Genomic DNA, 18,649 nt, shown 5'->3' with positions numbered 1-18,649 from the left:
CCAGGCTCGAACCAGGGAAGCCCTGGATTGTTTTAATTAAGAACTCTGAGGCTGCAGTATTGCTTCTAGTAGGGCTCCTATCCTCTCCTATGTTAGAGGACTTCCCTGTTGCTTTCTTAGGGTTATTAAATGAGAAAAAAAAAAAACAACAAAAGATTGGTTCCAAACTCTTATTTTCCCTTTTATTATCCTATTATAGGTGCCATTTTTCATTTTGAAATGAGGTATATGAGTTTTCTTTTAAAGAAATGAGTTCAAAAAAAAAAAAAGAAAGGGAATTCGGGACTTCCCTGGTGGCACTGTGGTTAAGAATCTGCCTGCCAACGCAGGGGACACCAGTTCGATCCCTGGTCCGGGAAGATCCTACATGCCGTGGAGCAGCTAAGCCATGCGCCACGACTACTAAAGCCTGTGCACCTGGAGCCCGTGCTCTGCAACAAGAGAAGCCACCGCAATGAGAAGCCCACGCACCGCAACAAAGAGTAGCCCCCTCTTGCCACAACTAGAGAAAGCCTGCGCACAGCAATGAAGACCGAACACAGCCAAAAATAAATAAATATTTTTTTGAAAAAGGGAATTCACTTGCGGTCCAGTGGTTAGGACTCTGGGCTTCCACTTCAGGGGGCACGGGTTCGATCCCTGGTGGGGGAACTACAATCTACAATCCTGCATGTTGCGTGGCACTGCCAAAAAAGAAAAAAGAGATAAGTTCCAATGCAGGACATTTTAAAAGCTGTATCTCTGATTATATTACATACACTAAAGTTACCACGCTGGTTAAGCTATGGATAAATAAGGTGGATAAACTGGTTAATGGTTAGAATCTTTGAAAATAGTTATTTACTGAAAATACCTAAAATACTAGAACACAGATTGCATGAAAGTTGGAATTCAAAGGAGCCAGAATATAGTAAGAGTCATAGTTGTACAACCAGAAATCATATTCAAAAATTTCAAAATTCGCACATGGAATACCTAATAAGCTAGAAATTAGAAAGCACTTACAAGGAAATTACCATTTCATTTGCTAATTAAAAAACTGTGTGTCGTTATTTTACGTAGATTTTAACACAATCTGAATATAATATAAACATATTTATACCTTATTACAGAATGTTATTACATCAATTGTATATGAAAATCTTATCTTTGCACAGCTCCTTCATCAAATGCTTAGTGTATTTACAGGTGCAGAAGAGATTGTATATTGTTAGACAATTTGGAGTTGAGTGCAAAGAGCCCGTTTAGTTGCTAACTTGCTTTTGTGAATTTGGGTAAGTCACATTCCCTCTTTGGACCATGTCTTGTCTTGTTCATTGTTGTATTTCCAGCATTGAGCATGTAGGCACATAATAAATGTTTGTTGAATGAATAAATAAACAGGCCTCAAGTTTCATCATCTATAAATTAAGGGATTTGGATTAGACCTGTAAATTCCTTTTCAGATCCAAAATTCCAATATAATTTTAACCCAATACTATTATTTCCTATCCTTGAGAACCGTATGATTGGTGCCAACATTTTTGGCTTCCTTGGGTTCTTTCTGCTATTCCTCTCAGAGACAAAGTGTTTTGCTCTTCCTTAGGGTATTTCTTAGATTCAGTTTACATGTATCTCCTTTTAAATGTAAGCTTTGTGGTTAAAATTTTTTCACTTCTGCTAAATTAAACCTGAGTAGTAACTTTGTGTAAAACAGATCTTTGTTGCCCATTCTTGCCAAGAAGCCCTGCGTGCCTGGGGTGGATCCATAGCTCCCAAGCTTCCAAGCATTTTATTAGGAGTCAAAACCTCAGGACTCATCTCGAGTCTGGTTAACATTTTGAAAAAAATGGGCATTTTACCTAACATGCCCAGAGTAGTAAAGTCTGTTATCATTTTTTTTCTTATGTTTCCTCTGACCAGAGAGAGGAAGCAACCATTCAGCATACTTTTCAGTAGCTGGAAGAGTTTCGAGGTCCTGATGAGGTCAATGATAAAGAAGACCTTTATCATTTAAGTAGTTACTCAAACTTTCAGAAAGTTTGGGGGTTTTTTTAGTGTTCAACTAAAAAAATCTATTGAAAATATTTTTATTAAATATCCTAAAGAAAAAACTAAAACAACTATTTTCATTTTTTAGAATTGCCTTCCAGGTCACATATAGTCATATTTTTGCATGGTTACAATCAGTTCTTTAAAAATTGGGCAAAAGGTTCACCTTTTAGGATGGTTTACATATGCATTTTGTATTTTAACCCAACAAAAATTCTGCTAAGCACTAACCTTAGGGAACACAATAGAAGCTAGCGACCCAGTCCTTTAGTGTTGTTCAAAGAGTATGTTGAGGCAGGACCTAGTTGTGCTCTCCTTTTAGCATTTTAGGTGTGATTATTGTCATCAGAGTCAATTATTTTTTAATTTGAAAAGTATATGAGAATATCCAATTGGTACAAGCGTTTATAATTATTTAGGAGAACTTGAGGGTAGGTTTTGCAAAATTCAGATGTTGTCTATAAATTATGAACATTGTTTTAATATTCCTGAAAAAAAGATGATGAAATACTAAAATAGCTATTTTAGATAAAAATCCCCCCTCCCCCAGATAGCACCATGTATTAGCTTATCTCCTTTCCCACAGTAACACAGCTTTATCATGGGAGCATAGGGAATTGAAGCCTTTCACAACGGCTTCAGTCTGATAGCATTGAGCCAGCCTGGGCAAACCTGAGAAGAGGGAGGAGTAAATTAATAATGTCAAGTGGTAAGCAGGAGGAATGGGTAGAGCCGTAAAAACTATCTGGGCACAGCATTTCCAATAGAAAACTTTGACAAGGCATTTAATTCCACTAAAATTTAATGAACTAGTAATGACTGAAGATTTGTATCTGTACCTCCTTAGGTAATGTTGAAACAAAATTTTCCATATATATATGGAAAATATGTATATATGTATACATAAAGTAATCCCACTCAGTGAGCTCCTACTACATATATTTGGATATTTTAAAGCATATTTCTAAATAACTGTAGTAAAAATAATTAGAAAATCTTCAGAATTAAGTGATCATGAAAATTTGGCATGAAGATTAAGAAATGGAATCATTCTGAAAGTGTTATGAGGTGATTCATAAGGGACCATGAGAAGATATGTAAGAAAAGCTTCCTTGCAATCATTGCTGTCATGGTATCTTGTGCATTATACACAAGAAAGGAAAATTTCATTTTGCGCTTGTCTCTTCACAGGCCTGGATGGACCTGCCTTCCCATCCACAGCTGGTTGGACTGAGGGTGGGACTTGAGCCAGTCAGTTGGGTGGTACTGTATCAGAGAAGGCGGTATGCTGATCCTGAGCCCAGGTAAGCAGAATCAACAGTCTAAGGAATCTGGCCCACAAAGAGTATGGCAGAGACTGGTGGAGCAAGTAACTGCTGGACAACCTTTCAAGTCCATGGAGGTTCAGCTGCAATTCATGTGGGGATTCAGTGAAAGCCTCTTGAATCCCTTCCCCCACCATCTCCAGCCTAGCCCCTTACTTATCATTTATCCTGATTTGGAGGGTACTGTGTTCAGTTTTAGCCTCTATAATAAGATATATAGAGCAGGTCTAGAGAAAAGCTGCCAGCGATTAATATTCATACTTTTCTATACAAATGATTCTACTGACCTCATGACTATATTAGCTAGATATACTTTCAGAAGGATGAAAGTGGCTGTAATTTTTAGTTTGGTAAAGAGAATGCTGAGGGGATTTTTCAAAGGCTTGATAATCCGTTTAAAGCAAATTCTAATGAGCTGTGTACCACTCTGTGAAGTCTGAGAAAGGAAATGGACTTAAATACAGCAGAAGGAATTAGTTTCTTGTGAAGAGGAATTTCTTGGCGTAGTAAACAAAATTGTGAGGTGCCAGTGACCGTGAGATTTACTTTTCTTGGCGTTGTTAAAAAATTGGGCAGGGCTTCCCTGGTGGCGCAGTGGTTGAGAATCTGCCTGCTAATGCAGGGGACACGGGTTCGAGCCCTGGTCTGGGAAGATCCCACATGCCGTGGAGCAACTAGGCCCGTGAGCCACAACTACTGAGCCTGCGCGTCTGGAGCCTGTGCTCCGCAACAAGAGAGGCCGCGATAGTGAGAGGCCTGCGCACCGCGATGAAGAGTGGCCCCCGCTTGCCGCAACTAGAGAAAGCCCTCACAGAAACGAAGACCCCACACAGCCAAAAATAAATAAGTAAATTTAAAAAAAAAAAAAAAAATTGGGCAAAAGTCACCTCTTAGGATGGTTTATGTATGCACCTACCTGATGGTCTCTCAAATTTCTTTCTATCCCCAAAAGTAAATTATTTTATTCCCAGAATGTGAGGAATGGTAGGATCGATACTTTATGGAGGAGAAAATGAGGTATATTAACAAAATTGGAAAGTGGGGAAGGGCAGAGGAAAATCTAAACTCTGACAATGAGAGCCTTCCTTCCTTTAATGTACATCTGTTGAGCTGTCACCCAGCTTACCTCTGTAACTGGTGTTCCCCTGAGAAGGGGGTGCAAAGATGAGGTCCCCACAGCCATATTTGTGCTGTGCGGCTCTGCTTTTATGGGCATCTCATCCAGGTTAGGCCAAAGGCTGTTCCCGGGGAATTTAAAATGAAAACTCAGGGACTAAACGAGTAGATTGCAACATATAAACTTGCAAAATGTTCATGGCTCTTTATTCTACCATGTACACTACAGAAAAGGAGAAAACAGGTTCCAAGCTGAAGTGGAAGATGAAATCTGACAACTGTACCTTTGTTCAAATCCTTTCCTGAGGTCGCTGCGTGCTTGCCCTTGCGTTCCACGGAGCACTGGTATATCCTCTAGTATAGAGTTTATGTGTTTTACTTAAGCTAGTTCCAGTAGGTGTCTATCACTTGAACCCAGTGTCCTAACTTATGCACTTATCCAGAACTGACCAAAATGATCTCCAACCTGCTGAAAGCCTTCTCTTTTTCCCTCAGTCAATGCAAAATTGGCTGTGTTGCCTCCATATCCATCTTGAATGAATGGGTCAGAAGGAACTTTCTAAGTTAAGGGAGAAATTGGGTGAATACATGTCCTGGCTCCGTCACTTACTAATTGTATGATCTTGGGAAAGAAACCTTTCTGAGCCTCAGTTTCATCATGAGTAAAATGGATCAAAGGTTCATCTGTAAAATGGGGGCAATATCTACTTCATAAGTAGAACTGTTTAGAACACTTTACATGTATTATCCCACTTAATATTAATACTAACCCTATTCATATAAGTGCTCAGTGAAAGTTCATAATTATTAATATTCTTACCTTTCAGATGAGGAAACAGAGGTTAAAATTTTCCCAACCTCACCAGCTGGTAACCTAGAGCAAGTCCTGTTAACTACTTCCTACAGTGTTTCTCTCACAAGCTAAACTAAAAAAACTAAACGTTCACATACCCATGATCAACACATAGCCATACATCTATTCACTTGCCCACCCTCTGCCTATGGCTGTTGGCATGATCTGGGGACTTGCCTTTCTCCTTCCAAACACTCCTCAGAAGGGGTGGTGTAGTCAAGAGAAACTGACTTCCAAGGCAAAGCAGTTCTAGTCCTAATGTCTGGTGCCTAGAGTTTCAGACACTGTAAACCTAAAGATCTTTCTAAAAGGCAAATCCGATGGGGTCGTTCCCTTATTAAAAACCCTTTGTAGACTCTCCATAGACTTCAAAATATGGGACCCTGACCATGGTCCCTCCAGATTCACTTCTTGCCATTTTGTTCCCACGTACATCTTGAATTTTCCTCATTTCCCCACTCTAAGTTCTATATGTTTGCTCACCTCTGGACCTTTTTGATTATTTCTTCCTCTCAACTCTCTACCCTACCCCCATCCCTTTCCCTTGTCTACCTCTTACATTTTCTTCAGGACTTAGTGTAGAAATCACCTTTGACAAAAATCTTCCAGATGCCCCCAAGGCTTGGATAAGAGACTCTTTTTTGTCCCCTTTTCGTGCCTGTGCTTACACCATTATAGAATTTCATTTTATCGGATTACCTGTTTACTTCTCTGACTTTCCCCTCTGGACTCTAAGCTACCTGGGCTGTAAAGCACTAGTAATACAACAGTCCTGTTCTCAAGGAAGGGTGGGAAGAATCTTAATTTCTCCACTAAAACAGTTCTGGGGTGGCTGCCACATACAGCTTCATCATTTTTAGGGATCCCAACTCAAATCATTAGACAAAAATGGAGATCAGAGACTCATGGTGAATTAGCACAAAGATACTAACCATGCTAGAACAAAGCCCACAAAACCCAGGAACCTTACCTTGCAACCATTGCTTATCTCAGGTATGCACTTACCTATTTAGTAAAGACTACATTGTGAAGCACCTATACTCCTGAATGTGCCTAAGGCTATTAGGTGAGGCGACACAATGATGAGCAAAGTAGCATGAAGTCTGGCTTCAGAGCTTAGAGTTTAGTGGGAGAAACAGACATGAATAACCAAACACATAAATATATGTGATGAAAACCTTGATAGGTGCTCCACGGAAAAGTCCTGGGTGCTATAAAAGCTCATAACATGGGAATCTGGATGAGAGGGTAGAGGGCCAATGTAGGACCACTTTGCTGAGAAAGTGACCTGTGAGGTAAGACGAGAGACTACATAGGAATAAACTAGGCTGAGGCTGAGAAGAAGGGATGAGAGTGAGGAGCTTCCCAGTGTGAGCTGAGGTGGGAGGGAGGTCGGGCCCCTGAAGGAACTGAGAAAAGCACATAGCTGGAGCACTGCTGGAAGAGGGGAGGGGAGAAGGCCTGGACAGGTAGGCAGAGGCCGCCTGGACGCCTTGCAGGCCTGAACTCGCCTTATCTTCTCGAGGACACACCTCGCTCCTCTCAGGATAAATGGTAAGGGAAAATCCTGTGTATGGCGTTCCGTGGTCACCTGGCCTGACTGATTACTGATAAGCAGTCTCTAACTGTGGTATATGAAAATCACTACCCCAAAGCCTAGAGTCTTCAGTAGAAACCTCAGGTACCCAAAAACTTTGAGATAATATGTTAATGGAAGAAAAACAAGCTTTGCCTTCCCTCCCGACTTGCTCTCTGGCCCAACCTCACGCCTTTAAATGATGTGGCCCAGCAGATGTCTGACATAAAGCAGCTTCTCTTTCCCTTCATCTTCTTTGGGGCTGGTGGGGATTGGTTGGGAAGGAAGTTCCTGCTCTTCTTCAAGGCGTCTCGAAGGACTCTGAGTTCCTGGTAGGCTCTCAGCCCTCCCACTCTGAACCAACTGCTGCTACCTTGAACTTGAGGCTCTTTTCCATCCTCACTGCTTCAAGTTTTATGTATGTAAATATGTGTGTGATTGTATGTATTTGATTTTGAAAGTGTCCTTGCAGAATCCTACTGACAACTTCTCCAATTTCTGCATTCCTACCTGACCTCTACCTTGAAAAGGGATTGGATTATGGAATAGGAAGGTTAGGCTGTATCCAGACAGAGCAAGACTCCTTTCTGAAAGGCCTGGGAACCAAATTGGATAAAAAAAGACCAGCGGATTGCTTGTGAGAGCTTCTAAGTGGAATGTTGGATATAATCCACATTCATCTTGTTACTCTTCACTCACTTTCTCTTTTCAATCATATAAGGGTTCTACCCTCTGCAGTTCAGATTTCGGTGCTAGTTTCCCCTTCTGCCAAAGAGCAGGGAACAAAAGAGGCCTGGAGAAGGGCAGTGTTTGTGCTTGGGGAGGAGGAGAGCTGGAGGCCTCCAGCCATCACTGGAGTGATTCTCTTTGTACTGTTGTCCTGTCCCTCGTTCTGTTAGTCTGTGTTCTTGGGGGCCAGGGCAGTGTCTTATTCCCCTCTGCAGTCACATGGTTCCCACAGAGATAAATAATTATCTGCTGAACAAATGAGTAACCAAACAGGAGGAATCAGGTTGCCTGGATGGTGGTTCTTGGATCTAAGAAGATGGTGAAGGAAAGAGGGTACAAAGATTTGGGGCATTTGGAGAAGGTGGCTCAGTGAAAAGTAGAGGAAAAAAAACAAAAACAAAATGATTGTGAGTAAAAATGAAACAAGGGCTCCTGATTTTTTTTTTAACATTTAAAAAAAAATAAATTTATTTATTTTTGGCTGCGTTGGGTCCTCGTTGCTGTGCGTGGGCTTTTTCTAGTTGCGGCGAGCGGGGATTACTCTTCGTTGTGGTGCGCAGGCTTCTCATTGTGGTGGCTTATCTTGTTGCGGAGCACGGGCTCTAGGCGCGCGGGCTTCAGTAGTTGTGGCATGTGGGCTCAGCAGTTGTGGTTCATGGGCTCTAGAGCACAGGCTCAGTAGTTGTGGCGCACGGGCTTAGTTGCTCCATGGCATGTAGGATCTTCCCGGACCAGGGCTTGAACCTGTGTACCCTGCATTGGCAGGCGGATTCTTAACCACTGCGCCACCAGGGAAGCCCCCGTTGTATAGGATTGGAATTGCAGATGTCAATATGAACTTATTGTTTTTAGTAAGTATACACATATACATATTTCTTAGTTCCATCCACTGAAAGGGCCTAATAACAATGAATACATCCTGATTCTAGAACTGAGTCAGGTACCATTCTCCACTTAATGAAACCAGGGCTCCTTGAAGAAATGACTGATTCTTGGGTTGGGGTGGGGAGAGTGAAGATGAGCCTGGAATATCTTCCTGTACCAGAAAGTAAGGGAGTGCTCAAAAAATGTTTGAACTATGTCAAAGGGTCACAGGAATCATCTTGAAGGGGCTCTTATTGCTTAAATTTGTGACAATTTTAACATTGAAATAGTGACAGTAATGGGTTTTAACCAATTATTATGAGTTTGTTAGTCTATAATAGTAATAAATAAGTAAATAAATAGATAATAAAGAGGGAACAAGTCTTCCTTACGGTGGAATGCCAACCACTTGGCAATCATCGTAGGAATAACTTGATGAGAATAATAAAGAGATACAACAATTACTGAGTGAAAACCTGATGACCCATAGGACGTTTATAGAGGCTTAAAATCTCTTTCTCAAAATTATTAGTTGCAGAGGGAAAAATAGTAAATTTATAGTGGAGAAACGTGGCGGGTGGATGGGAGGTACACTTTAACCAAGCGAGCCGTGTTAGCGTCACCACTACTGGGATAAAACAGCATGTCCTGCTAATGTGATGCCCTGAGGACACAATATCACCTTTGTGACATTCCTGCCCAAATCAAAACAAACAAATTAAACTGAATCTGATGTGAAACATCAGACAACTGCAAACTGATGGAAATTCTTTTTTTTTTTTTTAAACTAACCCTTTATTTAATTAATTAAATTTTTGGCTGTGTCGGGTCTTAGTTGCGGCAGGCGGGATCTTTGTTGTGGCGCGTGGGCTTCTCTCTAGTCGTGGTGTGCGGGTTTTTTTCTCTTCTTTAGTTGTGGCGTGCATGCTCAAGGGCGCTTGAGCTCTGTAGTTGTGGCCTGTGGGCTCCAGAGCGCGTGGGCTCTGTAGTTTGCGGCACGGGAGCTCAGTAGTTGTGGTGCGAGGGCTTAGCTGCCCCGCGGCATGTGGGAACCTAGCTCCCCGACCAGGGATCGAACCCGCGTCCCCTGCATTGGAAGGCAGATTCTTTACCACTGGACCACCAGGGAAGTCCCTGGAAATTCTTTTTTAAAAATTGGATTGAATGTACTCTAAAGAAATGACCATATCATAAAAGACGAAAGAAAGCTGAAGACCTCTTCCAAATTAAAAGAGTCCAAGAGACATGACAGCTAATGCAGTGTGTGGTCCTGGATTAGATCCTAACTGGAAAAGAAATTCTTATAGTGAACATTGTTTGAACAACTGGTAAAAGTTGAGTATGGACTGTATTACATAATTATGTTTCACATAATAATATTACAGCAATGATGAATTTCCTGATTTTGTATTTGTATTGTGGTAATGTAAGATAATTTCCTTGTTCTTAAGAAATACCCACTGGAGTATTTAGAGGTCAGTGGATGTGATGTCTGCAACTTACTCCAAATGGTTGAGAAAAAAAAATGTGTACACACACACACACAGCACAAATGTGGCAAAATGTTAACAACTGGGGAATGTGGGTGAAGGATATCAGAGTTCTCTGTACTATTATTGCAGCTTTTTTCTAAGTTTAAAATTATCCTCCCCCCGCAAAAAAGTTGTATGTTTTTAAATAATTTTTCTTCTGGTTCCTTTCTGGATGCTTAAAAAACGTATTTCCCTTCCTCCTCTCACTCTCAATCTGGGGCTCTTATTGGAAAGAATTTATATAATCTCAAACTTTACTGGTGATATGAGTAGGGGGAGATGGGAATTAGTCTCACTTACAATGGGAATGAAATGACTGGAGCACCAGCTCTTCGAGCAGTTGGAGAAGAAATGCTGCTGTTCTGGTTTGTTGCAGGGTCTGTATTGGCTAACGTGCCCTGGTTTGAGGTCTGCCTCACCTCCCTCGTCCTGGAGGGTGATGGGATCGTTTTAGTCACAGGAATCTTGTCATCATTATTTCATCTTAATTTGGTAACTGAGAGGAAAGGGGAAAATCACAAAGGTGGCAAGAGGGACATGTATCCACATTGTATAGCAACTCCTACCCCCTTAAAAGGCCAGGCGATGCGAATGTGTGTGGAATCTCTAACATAGATGGATCTGTCAAGCTCACTGAGACCATTTTCTTTCTTTTCTTTTTCAAATTTATTTAATTTATTCATTTTTGGCTGCATTGGGTCCTCGTTGCTGCGCGCGGGCTTTCTCTAGTTGTGGTGAGCAGGGGCTACTCTTGGTTGTGGTGCACGGGCTTCTCATTGCACTGCCTTCTCTTGTTGCAGAGCACGGGCTCTAGGCGCACGGGCTTCAGTAGTTGTGGCACATGGGCTCAGTAGTTGTGGCTTGCAGGCTGTAGAGCACAGGCTCAGTAGTTGTGGCGCACGGGCTTTGTTGCTCCGCGGCATGTGGGATCTTCCTGGACCAGGGCTCAAACCCGTGTCTCCTGCATTGGCAGGCAGATGCTTAACCACTGTGCCACCAGGGAAGCCCGAGACCATTTTCTTATTTAAACACTTTGCGCTGGACTACTGTGTGGTTAAATTTCTTTAATATCTAGAACAATGCTAGTATGATACAGAAAAGCAGTCCAGTCCCCACATCCTTTGCTGTGATTCCAGTATTTACAGTAGACAATGGGATTTTTCTCTCCAGAGATTAGGTACAGATTTCACAATGACAAAGAGCCAAACATCAGCATCACCCTGAAAAGACATTCACCAAAGGAGCAAAGCAGAGACCAGGAATGCTGACGAAATGCTTTAACCAAAAATTGTACTGAAAACAGATTCCTCGACAAGCCATCAAATTCACAGCAAGGAGAAACAAACCACAATATTAGCAGCAGAGCCGTGTCCAACAGGCGACTAGTCAAAGCTGCACACGGTGTGCCACAAACAGAGCTTTGGAGATGGGGCATAAGAAGGCCTAAGGTCCAAAGTCAGTCCACACCCTACCCATCCACCCATCAGGCCCCTGGAGTTTACAGTTGGATCTGTTCATTCTGAGGACCCCACCAGAGGCCCTACTCTAAAGAAGTCTGGTTTCCCCTAGTAGTTTGGGGCATTCTTTTCGTCTTTGTCAAGGGGCATAGGTAGTCTGCATAACTGGTTGCCTCCCAAAGCCCGTGATGTAGGAGGCATAGGCCTCTCAATTAATTTCACAAAAGACAAAAAAGGCTTAGTTCTAGGCAGTTGTGGAGTGAGAAAAATGTGCCTCCACCAGCCCACCCCCTCAGTTCTCTGTTCTTTTGTTTGAATTAGGTTGTATCTCTCTCTACTGTGAACAGTGTGTGAGCTCAAAGTGCTATTCTCTTGGAGGGATTTTCACTTTTGTCAAAGCCTTAAACTAAAAAAATCAACTGTTTATCCAGAGCTTATGAAGCCACATCCTGTTGGCATCTTGTAGACCTGGGAGTCTCTGTCTTGCAGAATTGAGCCAGTTAATATTCTCTACCAAATTCTTGGTGGATGTCAACCTGCCCTTCATAAAGCCTCAGCAGCTACGTTGCTTCAAAGATGTTCCATCTCAACATCAAGTCCCTACAGGGCTGGAGAGGCCTGGGTTTCCACTTCCCTGAAGCGTCCTTGGTACTCTGTAGAAGAGGCCAATTCACTCTTCAGTGGAAAGCTTGAAACTCTCCTATACTCAAGTACATACTGAATTCCCAGGACAACTAAACCAGCTATTTTTACATCCCCTTAGCAAACGAGGCTGAAAAAGAACTAGCCCACATTAGGTGAAAAGAAGTCCAGAGATTTTTATATACAACTGCAGATGTAATTAACAGGTTAACTAATGAGTTTCTGTCTGACAGGAGTGTTTCATCTTTAAAATCCTTGTTGTATGCTATACTGCTGCTTTCTTTGTGGACTGTTCATTAATTTTATGCATTATTGTATTGTTTTGATTTCTTGCACATTGGTTTATTTTCAGAATTATCAAAGAAACCTCTTAGATTTGGTTTGTTTATATACGCAGAGATTTCAATTAAAATTTGGGGGCTTCCCTGGTGGCGCAGTGGTTGAGAATCTGCCTGCCAATGCAGGGGACACGGGTTCGCGCCCTGGTCTGGGAAGATCCCACATGCCGCGGAGCGACTAAGCCCGTGAGCCACAGCTACTGAGCCTGCGCGTCTGGAGCCTGTGCTCCGCAACAAGAGAGGCTGCGATAGTGAGAGGCCCGCGCACCGCGATGAAGAACGGCCCCCACTTGCCGCAACTGGAGAAAGCCCTCACACAGAAACGAAGACCCAACACAGCCATAAATAAATAAATAAATAAAATATTAAAAAAAAAAAAAAAAAATTTGGTTTTTGGATAATCCTGATATTTAAATGTATGTTGATAACTTTTATTTCTATACATTATTGTGGCCTACATTTTGTTTTTAAAGAAAACATGGTCATTTTTAATGACCATAGCCAGCATTACTGGACCTCAACTGTATTTTTCTGGGCTTCTCATTTTTGTGAATTTGGAGAGGAATGACTAAGTCAGTCATTTCTTTTTTTTTCTTTAATAAATTTATTTATTTATTTATGGCTGTGTTGGGTCTTCGTTGCTGCGCACGGGCTTTCTCTAGTTGCGGTGAGCTGGGGCTACTCTTCGTTGCGGTGCGTGGGCTTCTCATTGTGGTGGTTTCTCTTGTTGCGGAGCACGGGCTCTAGGCGCACGGGCTCAGTAGTTGTGGCATGTGGGCTTAGTAGTTGTGGCTTGCGGACTCTAGAGCGCAGGCTCCGTAGTTGTGGCGCACGGGCTTAGTTGCTCCGCGGCATGTGGAATCTTCCCGGACCAGGGCTCGAACCCGTGTCCCCTGCATTGGCAGGCGGATTCTTAACCACTGTGCCACCAGGGAAGTCCAGTAAGTCATTTCTGAGCCATGATTTGGAGGACCTATTTTTTTTAAAAGAGCCTTTCTCCTGCTGTCCCTCTAAATAGCACTTCTGGCTGGAGACAGCACAGTGACCTGCTTGTGCCTGGGTGTGAATTGGGGGTTTGGATGAGGGCCTGCAAAAGGGCCTGGAAGAAGTTCAAAAGCATGGAGTGAAACCAAATTTGTTTTGCACATTTTGCCTCAGGTTTGCCTTGTGAAGAGATTAGAAAGTAAGACCTCTGAGAATAATTTAAGAGAACCATGATTAAACAGACTGGAGAAGGTCTTTACCCAATGAAGAGCTGTCATACAATTAGTCTTCCTAAGGACAGAGCATAAATAAATGGGTTCAAAGGGCACCAACTACAATACATAATATTTGTTTACATAAAAGGAAAAAAATCCCCACTGGTAAAAACAAAATAACTGACTGTGGAGACCTGATCACCTTTATTAGCAGAATAGAGGCTTCTCTGTAGGACTGGGTGTGATCAGGTTCCAGTGTCCTTTCAGACCCAGGTCCCTGAGAGGAAGGGTGGCTCTGTGGGGACCGGCCTGGCCTCAGTGGGTACCAGGAATTGGCATCAGTTGTGAAAAGGAAGAGGAAGAGCTTTGCTCAGATGTAGGGACAGGAAAACATACCACAGTACGGAACACATAATAGCTGCATAATAAATACTGATCAGTTTATAAAGAAATAGAATCTTAGAAGCCAGTTGAATCTCACTCTTGTTAACAGGTGACACTGACTTACATTCTCCTGGTTCTCACTGAAATGAGACAACTTCAGAGACACATACATACTGCACAAAACTCTGTGACAGGTTTCCACCGGTCCTGCTGTTTCCCACAGAAGGTTGGACAGGAGCTCCCTCAGTTGTTGTTCACTGTGACCAAGTGCCCCTCCTTCTGTGAAGGGTCATGAGTCTGTCTCTTTGGTGGCAAACACTCCAGCAGCATCAGGCGACCCTGGTCATGGATAAGAATCATTCAATTCGGCAGCAACTGTGGCAGCTGTGACTCTTTCCCTTTGGCGAGGGACCTCGAGGCTTTCCATGTCCTCAGGGACTCAAAAGGTCTTTTTGAAAAGTAAACCAGAATCAGTTCACCCATCCTCAGAGGACCTTGACCACGGTCATTCTTTTGAGGGGAGTCGTTACTTTTCAGGGGAGCTTGCTGTTCCCCTGCCAGTACAATTTCTCTTCCACTTTTTTCTTTTTCCATCGGCAGAGAAGCAGCATCTTAAAGGTCTTCCTGAAGGTTCTGTTGCAGAGGGCATAGCAAATGGGGTTGACAGTGCTATTGACATAGCACAGCCAGTAACCCAAGTGCCACAGGGTGACTGGGACACACTTGTCGCAGAAGGTGGAAACCAGGACCATGATGTTGTAAGGAGTCCACGTGATGATGAAAGCCAGGAGAATTGCACTCAGGGTCTGGGCTGCTTTCCTCTCTTTGACGAGGACCATCCTCTTTCGTTTGGTCATCTGATGGCTGAGGTTGGGATCAAGGCCTTTCGTCGAAGGGTCCTTGGACACCGGGAAGGAGCAGGGCATGATTTTCACCTTGCGACAGCCGTTGTTGGTATCCTGGGTCCCATCAGCTTTCACCACCAATCGGAACTTATAGGCCATGCACTTCTGACTCTTGGGTCGATGAGCAGCAGCTGGAGACAGGAAGTATTTTTGGGTGTCATAGTCATTTTTTTCAGTTTGAGCGTTGACAAAAGTTTCCTTGGTCTCTTCAGCACTGAATTCTTCCCTTGGGCTTTCCTTGGCCTGACTTTTGCAGACCACTTGAAAGACAGGGTCAGTGGTGGGCTTGTCCTCATCTTCTGAGGAGGGGTAGCTGCTGCAGGTGGTTAGCTGCTCGGCTTTGGCCCACTCAGTGCTTGGGCCAGTGGCTCGGGATGGCTTCCCAGTGACGGAGGTGCTCCTGCAGGAGGATGACCAGGAGGCTTGGTTCCTTTCCCTCTGGGCCAGTGTGGGCTGGGGGCAGCTAAAGCAGGACGTGAGCAGAGCCTCCTGAGCTGGCCTTCTCTTCTCAGTTTCAGCCACGCAGTCAGAGCCCTGGAGGTCGGCCAGGTCCTTGGTTCGCTTCTCTGTTTCCCGGTAGATTCGGCAGTAGAGGATTGTCATGACAGAAACAGGGATGTAGAATGCAGCGATGGCAGTGCCAAAAGTGATCGTGGGCTCCGAGAGGAACTGGATCTGGCACTCGTCTGGTGGGACCGTCCGCTCCCCAACCAAGTACTGCCAGCAGAGGATCGCTGGGGCCCAGAGGATGAAGGAGATCAGCCAGGCCAAGCCAATCATGATGCCAGCCCTCTTTGGGGTACGCTTGGCCCGATACGTCAGGGGTCTTGTGATAGAAAAGTATCGGTCAAAACTGATCACCAGAAGGTTCATGACAGAAGCATTGCTGGCCACGTAGTCCAGTGCAAGCCAAAGGTCACAAGCCAGACTCCCGAGAGCCCAGTGACCCATGAGGATGTAGGTAGTGTAGAGGTTCATGGAGAAGATCCCAATGATGAGATCTGCACAGGCTAAGCTGAGCAGGTAATAGTTGTTAACTGTCTTCAGCTGACTGTTGACTTTGAAAGAGATCATGACTAAGACGTTGCCCACGATGGTGATCAGGCTTACCACGGCTGTCACAGCTGCGATGGTGATGACTTCCCACAACCTGTGACGTTCCAAAGGCTGGTGAGTCACTGGGGTGCCATTGACGGTAGTAGCATTGTGGTAAGATTCCCCTTCCATCCTGGTGCAAGAGTTTACATTAGGAGTAAGTCTTAGGTTCTAGACTGTTCTCTTTTCGGTCTCACTTCTTCTGGCCAGTTTCTGGAAGAGAGGGAAATACATTAGCTCCACTCACCAGCATGAATTTCTTTCCCACTCATTGTTTATAATTTCTAACAGAACATTAAATGTGGTCCCACACCTATTCAGAGCACGATGTTGAAATCTCTAAAGTTTTGATAACACTTTTTATAAAGGCATCTCCTCCCTTTGCTTTTTATGATTACCAATGCCTGAGAGCCTTTCTTGTACATGAGGTTGCTGCCCTCTTGTGGTTCTAATGGGCAATTTTACAAAAAGGGCTGGGAAGATGACAAGGACAAACAAAAAGAGAAGAATCAGATTGTTGGAAAGCAGTGAAGACGGGAAAACAGGTGATGCTAAGTTATCTTAGACTATGGCCTTGAGGTCAGACCCTCTGTTTTTTAAGCTCCTGGTGATAAGTACCTATTTTGTCATTCACTTGGGAAAAAGACAAGTTGTATCTACTTTATAGTCCAACTTTATTGAGTTTAATTATAAATTCAGTTATTAAACATTACTGAGGCACTGTTGTGAGCCAAGGCTGTATTACATCACTTCTCCCTGACTTAATGCACACACTACCCATGAGTACCTAGTTTTCATCTAGAGGGTTTAAAAGTTGCCCCAGCTGCTGAAGATGATGACCCTCCCTCCATTTTTGAGCTATTTGCATTGTCACAAATGTTTTAAATTATCTTTTTTTCTGATTATAAAGTAATATGCTCCTTGTAAAAGTTCAAGCAATGTCAAAATATATAACTTCGAAAGCGAAAGTTTCTTCTAATTCCATCTTGCCAGGGTAATCAATGCTAACAGGTGTATTTTGACAGCTTTTCCCTATGCATATACATGCTAAAAATATTTAAACACATTTTGTTTTAATGGGTGGAGTTTTAATGTTTACACTCTAAATTTTGTTTTTAACAAATCATCATGGACATCTTTGGATCAGTACATCTTTTGGATCAAAGCTATCTTTTTTTCATTTTTTAAAAAAATTAATTAATTTATTTATTTATTTTTGTCTGTGTTGGGTCTTCGTTTCTGTGCGAGGGCTTTCTCCAGTTGCGGCGAGCAGGGGCCACTCTTCATCGCGGTGCGCGGGCCTCTCACTGTCGCGGCCTCTCCCGTTGCGGAGCACAGGCTCCAAACGCGCAGGCTCAGTAGTTGTGGCTCACGGGCCCAGCTGCTCTGCGGCATGTGGGATCTTCCCAGATCAGGGTTCGAACCTGTGTCCCCTGCATTGGCAGGCAGATTCTTAACCACTGCGCCACCAGGGAAGCCCCGTTTTTTTTTTTTCATTTTAATGACTGTACATTATCCCACTTAATGGATGTACTATAATTTATTTAACCAACTGCCCATTGACAAATTCCAACTTTTAAAAATAAAATAAAAAATTTTCTTTTCTACATTAAAGATCTATGTACATGATAAAAACTTCAGTGGGTACAAAAGTGTAAATGGTAAAAGATAGGTTTCCCTCCCACCTCTGACCTCCAATCTCCTAATCCCCCTTTTCCAGAGGTAACCACTGTTACCATGACTTATCTTTCCTTCCAGAGATATAATATGTGCATACAAATTATATGTGATGATATACGAAAATTACCATTTTAATTACATTTCAGGTACCTTGACATGATGATAGATCGTGAAGGAGAAGAGTCTTTTTGATGACCCTCAAAGCACATCATACAGGCAATACCGGTTCTGCCTACTGGCCAGTTTTGACACTTCTTTGATCACAGTAATTGATATAAATAATTTGTGAAGGACTATTGACCTTCTTGGCTTTGTTTTATATTTTCAGCTGTATTTTTAGATGCTTTCCTAATACCTCCAATTCAGTGTGGAATTGAATTGATGATATTGTCTTGTACCAGAAATCAGATTCTCCCAGCTTCCTGATCTTGCACCCTTCTCCTTCACATCCCAACGAATGCAGTCCAAATTAGCCGTGAAACATCCCTTTATGGGTCCCTTTCCATTCCTGCTGCTACCACCCTGGTTCAGCTTCCTGTTACCTTACACCGATAACTCCCTGGTGACATCAATGTCCAAATGACGGCAAAACAAAACCCCAGGATGCCAGGTCACTCGGCAGAGACTCCCTAGCACCTGAAAAGACCAAATTTGCTCTACACCCTGCAGTTCCCTGGACAAATTTCATCACAGACTGTTTCTAATAGTCAGATCTCAGTCATGCAGTGCAAGATAGGCCCTAAAGAAATTCCTTCCTTTTTCCTTCATTCCTCCTTTTCTTCCTTCCCCCAATAAATATTTATTGAATGTCTTTCATGTGATACACTCTAACACTGGGGATACCATGCTGGGGATACCATTAGTGGGGATATAGATAAATAAACAGTAAATATCAGGGGCTGGTACTGCGTGCCATAGGGGCA

The 18,649-nt window shown here is 43.0% G+C and overlaps 2 protein-coding genes across 3 annotated transcripts in view; one reads left to right on the top strand and one right to left on the bottom strand.

Annotated features, from left to right (window-relative positions):
* The window catches only part of LOC118890723 (translation initiation factor IF-2-like), a 67,290-nt gene that overhangs the window by 37,491 nt on the left and 11,150 nt on the right, over nt 1-18,649 (top strand). The window lies entirely within an intron of this gene.
* On the bottom strand, nt 14,580-16,178 carry CHRM5 (cholinergic receptor muscarinic 5). Its single transcript, XM_036843915.1, has one exon. It carries the CDS (start codon nt 16,176-16,178, stop codon nt 14,580-14,582), a length of 1,599 nt encoding a protein of 532 aa, XP_036699810.1.

Source organism: Balaenoptera musculus, chromosome 2 (genome assembly GCF_009873245.2).
Source record: "Balaenoptera musculus isolate JJ_BM4_2016_0621 chromosome 2, mBalMus1.pri.v3, whole genome shotgun sequence".
Taxonomy (NCBI): domain Eukaryota; kingdom Metazoa; phylum Chordata; class Mammalia; order Artiodactyla; family Balaenopteridae; genus Balaenoptera; species Balaenoptera musculus.
This window is presented reverse-complemented; position numbering and strand designations above follow the sequence as displayed.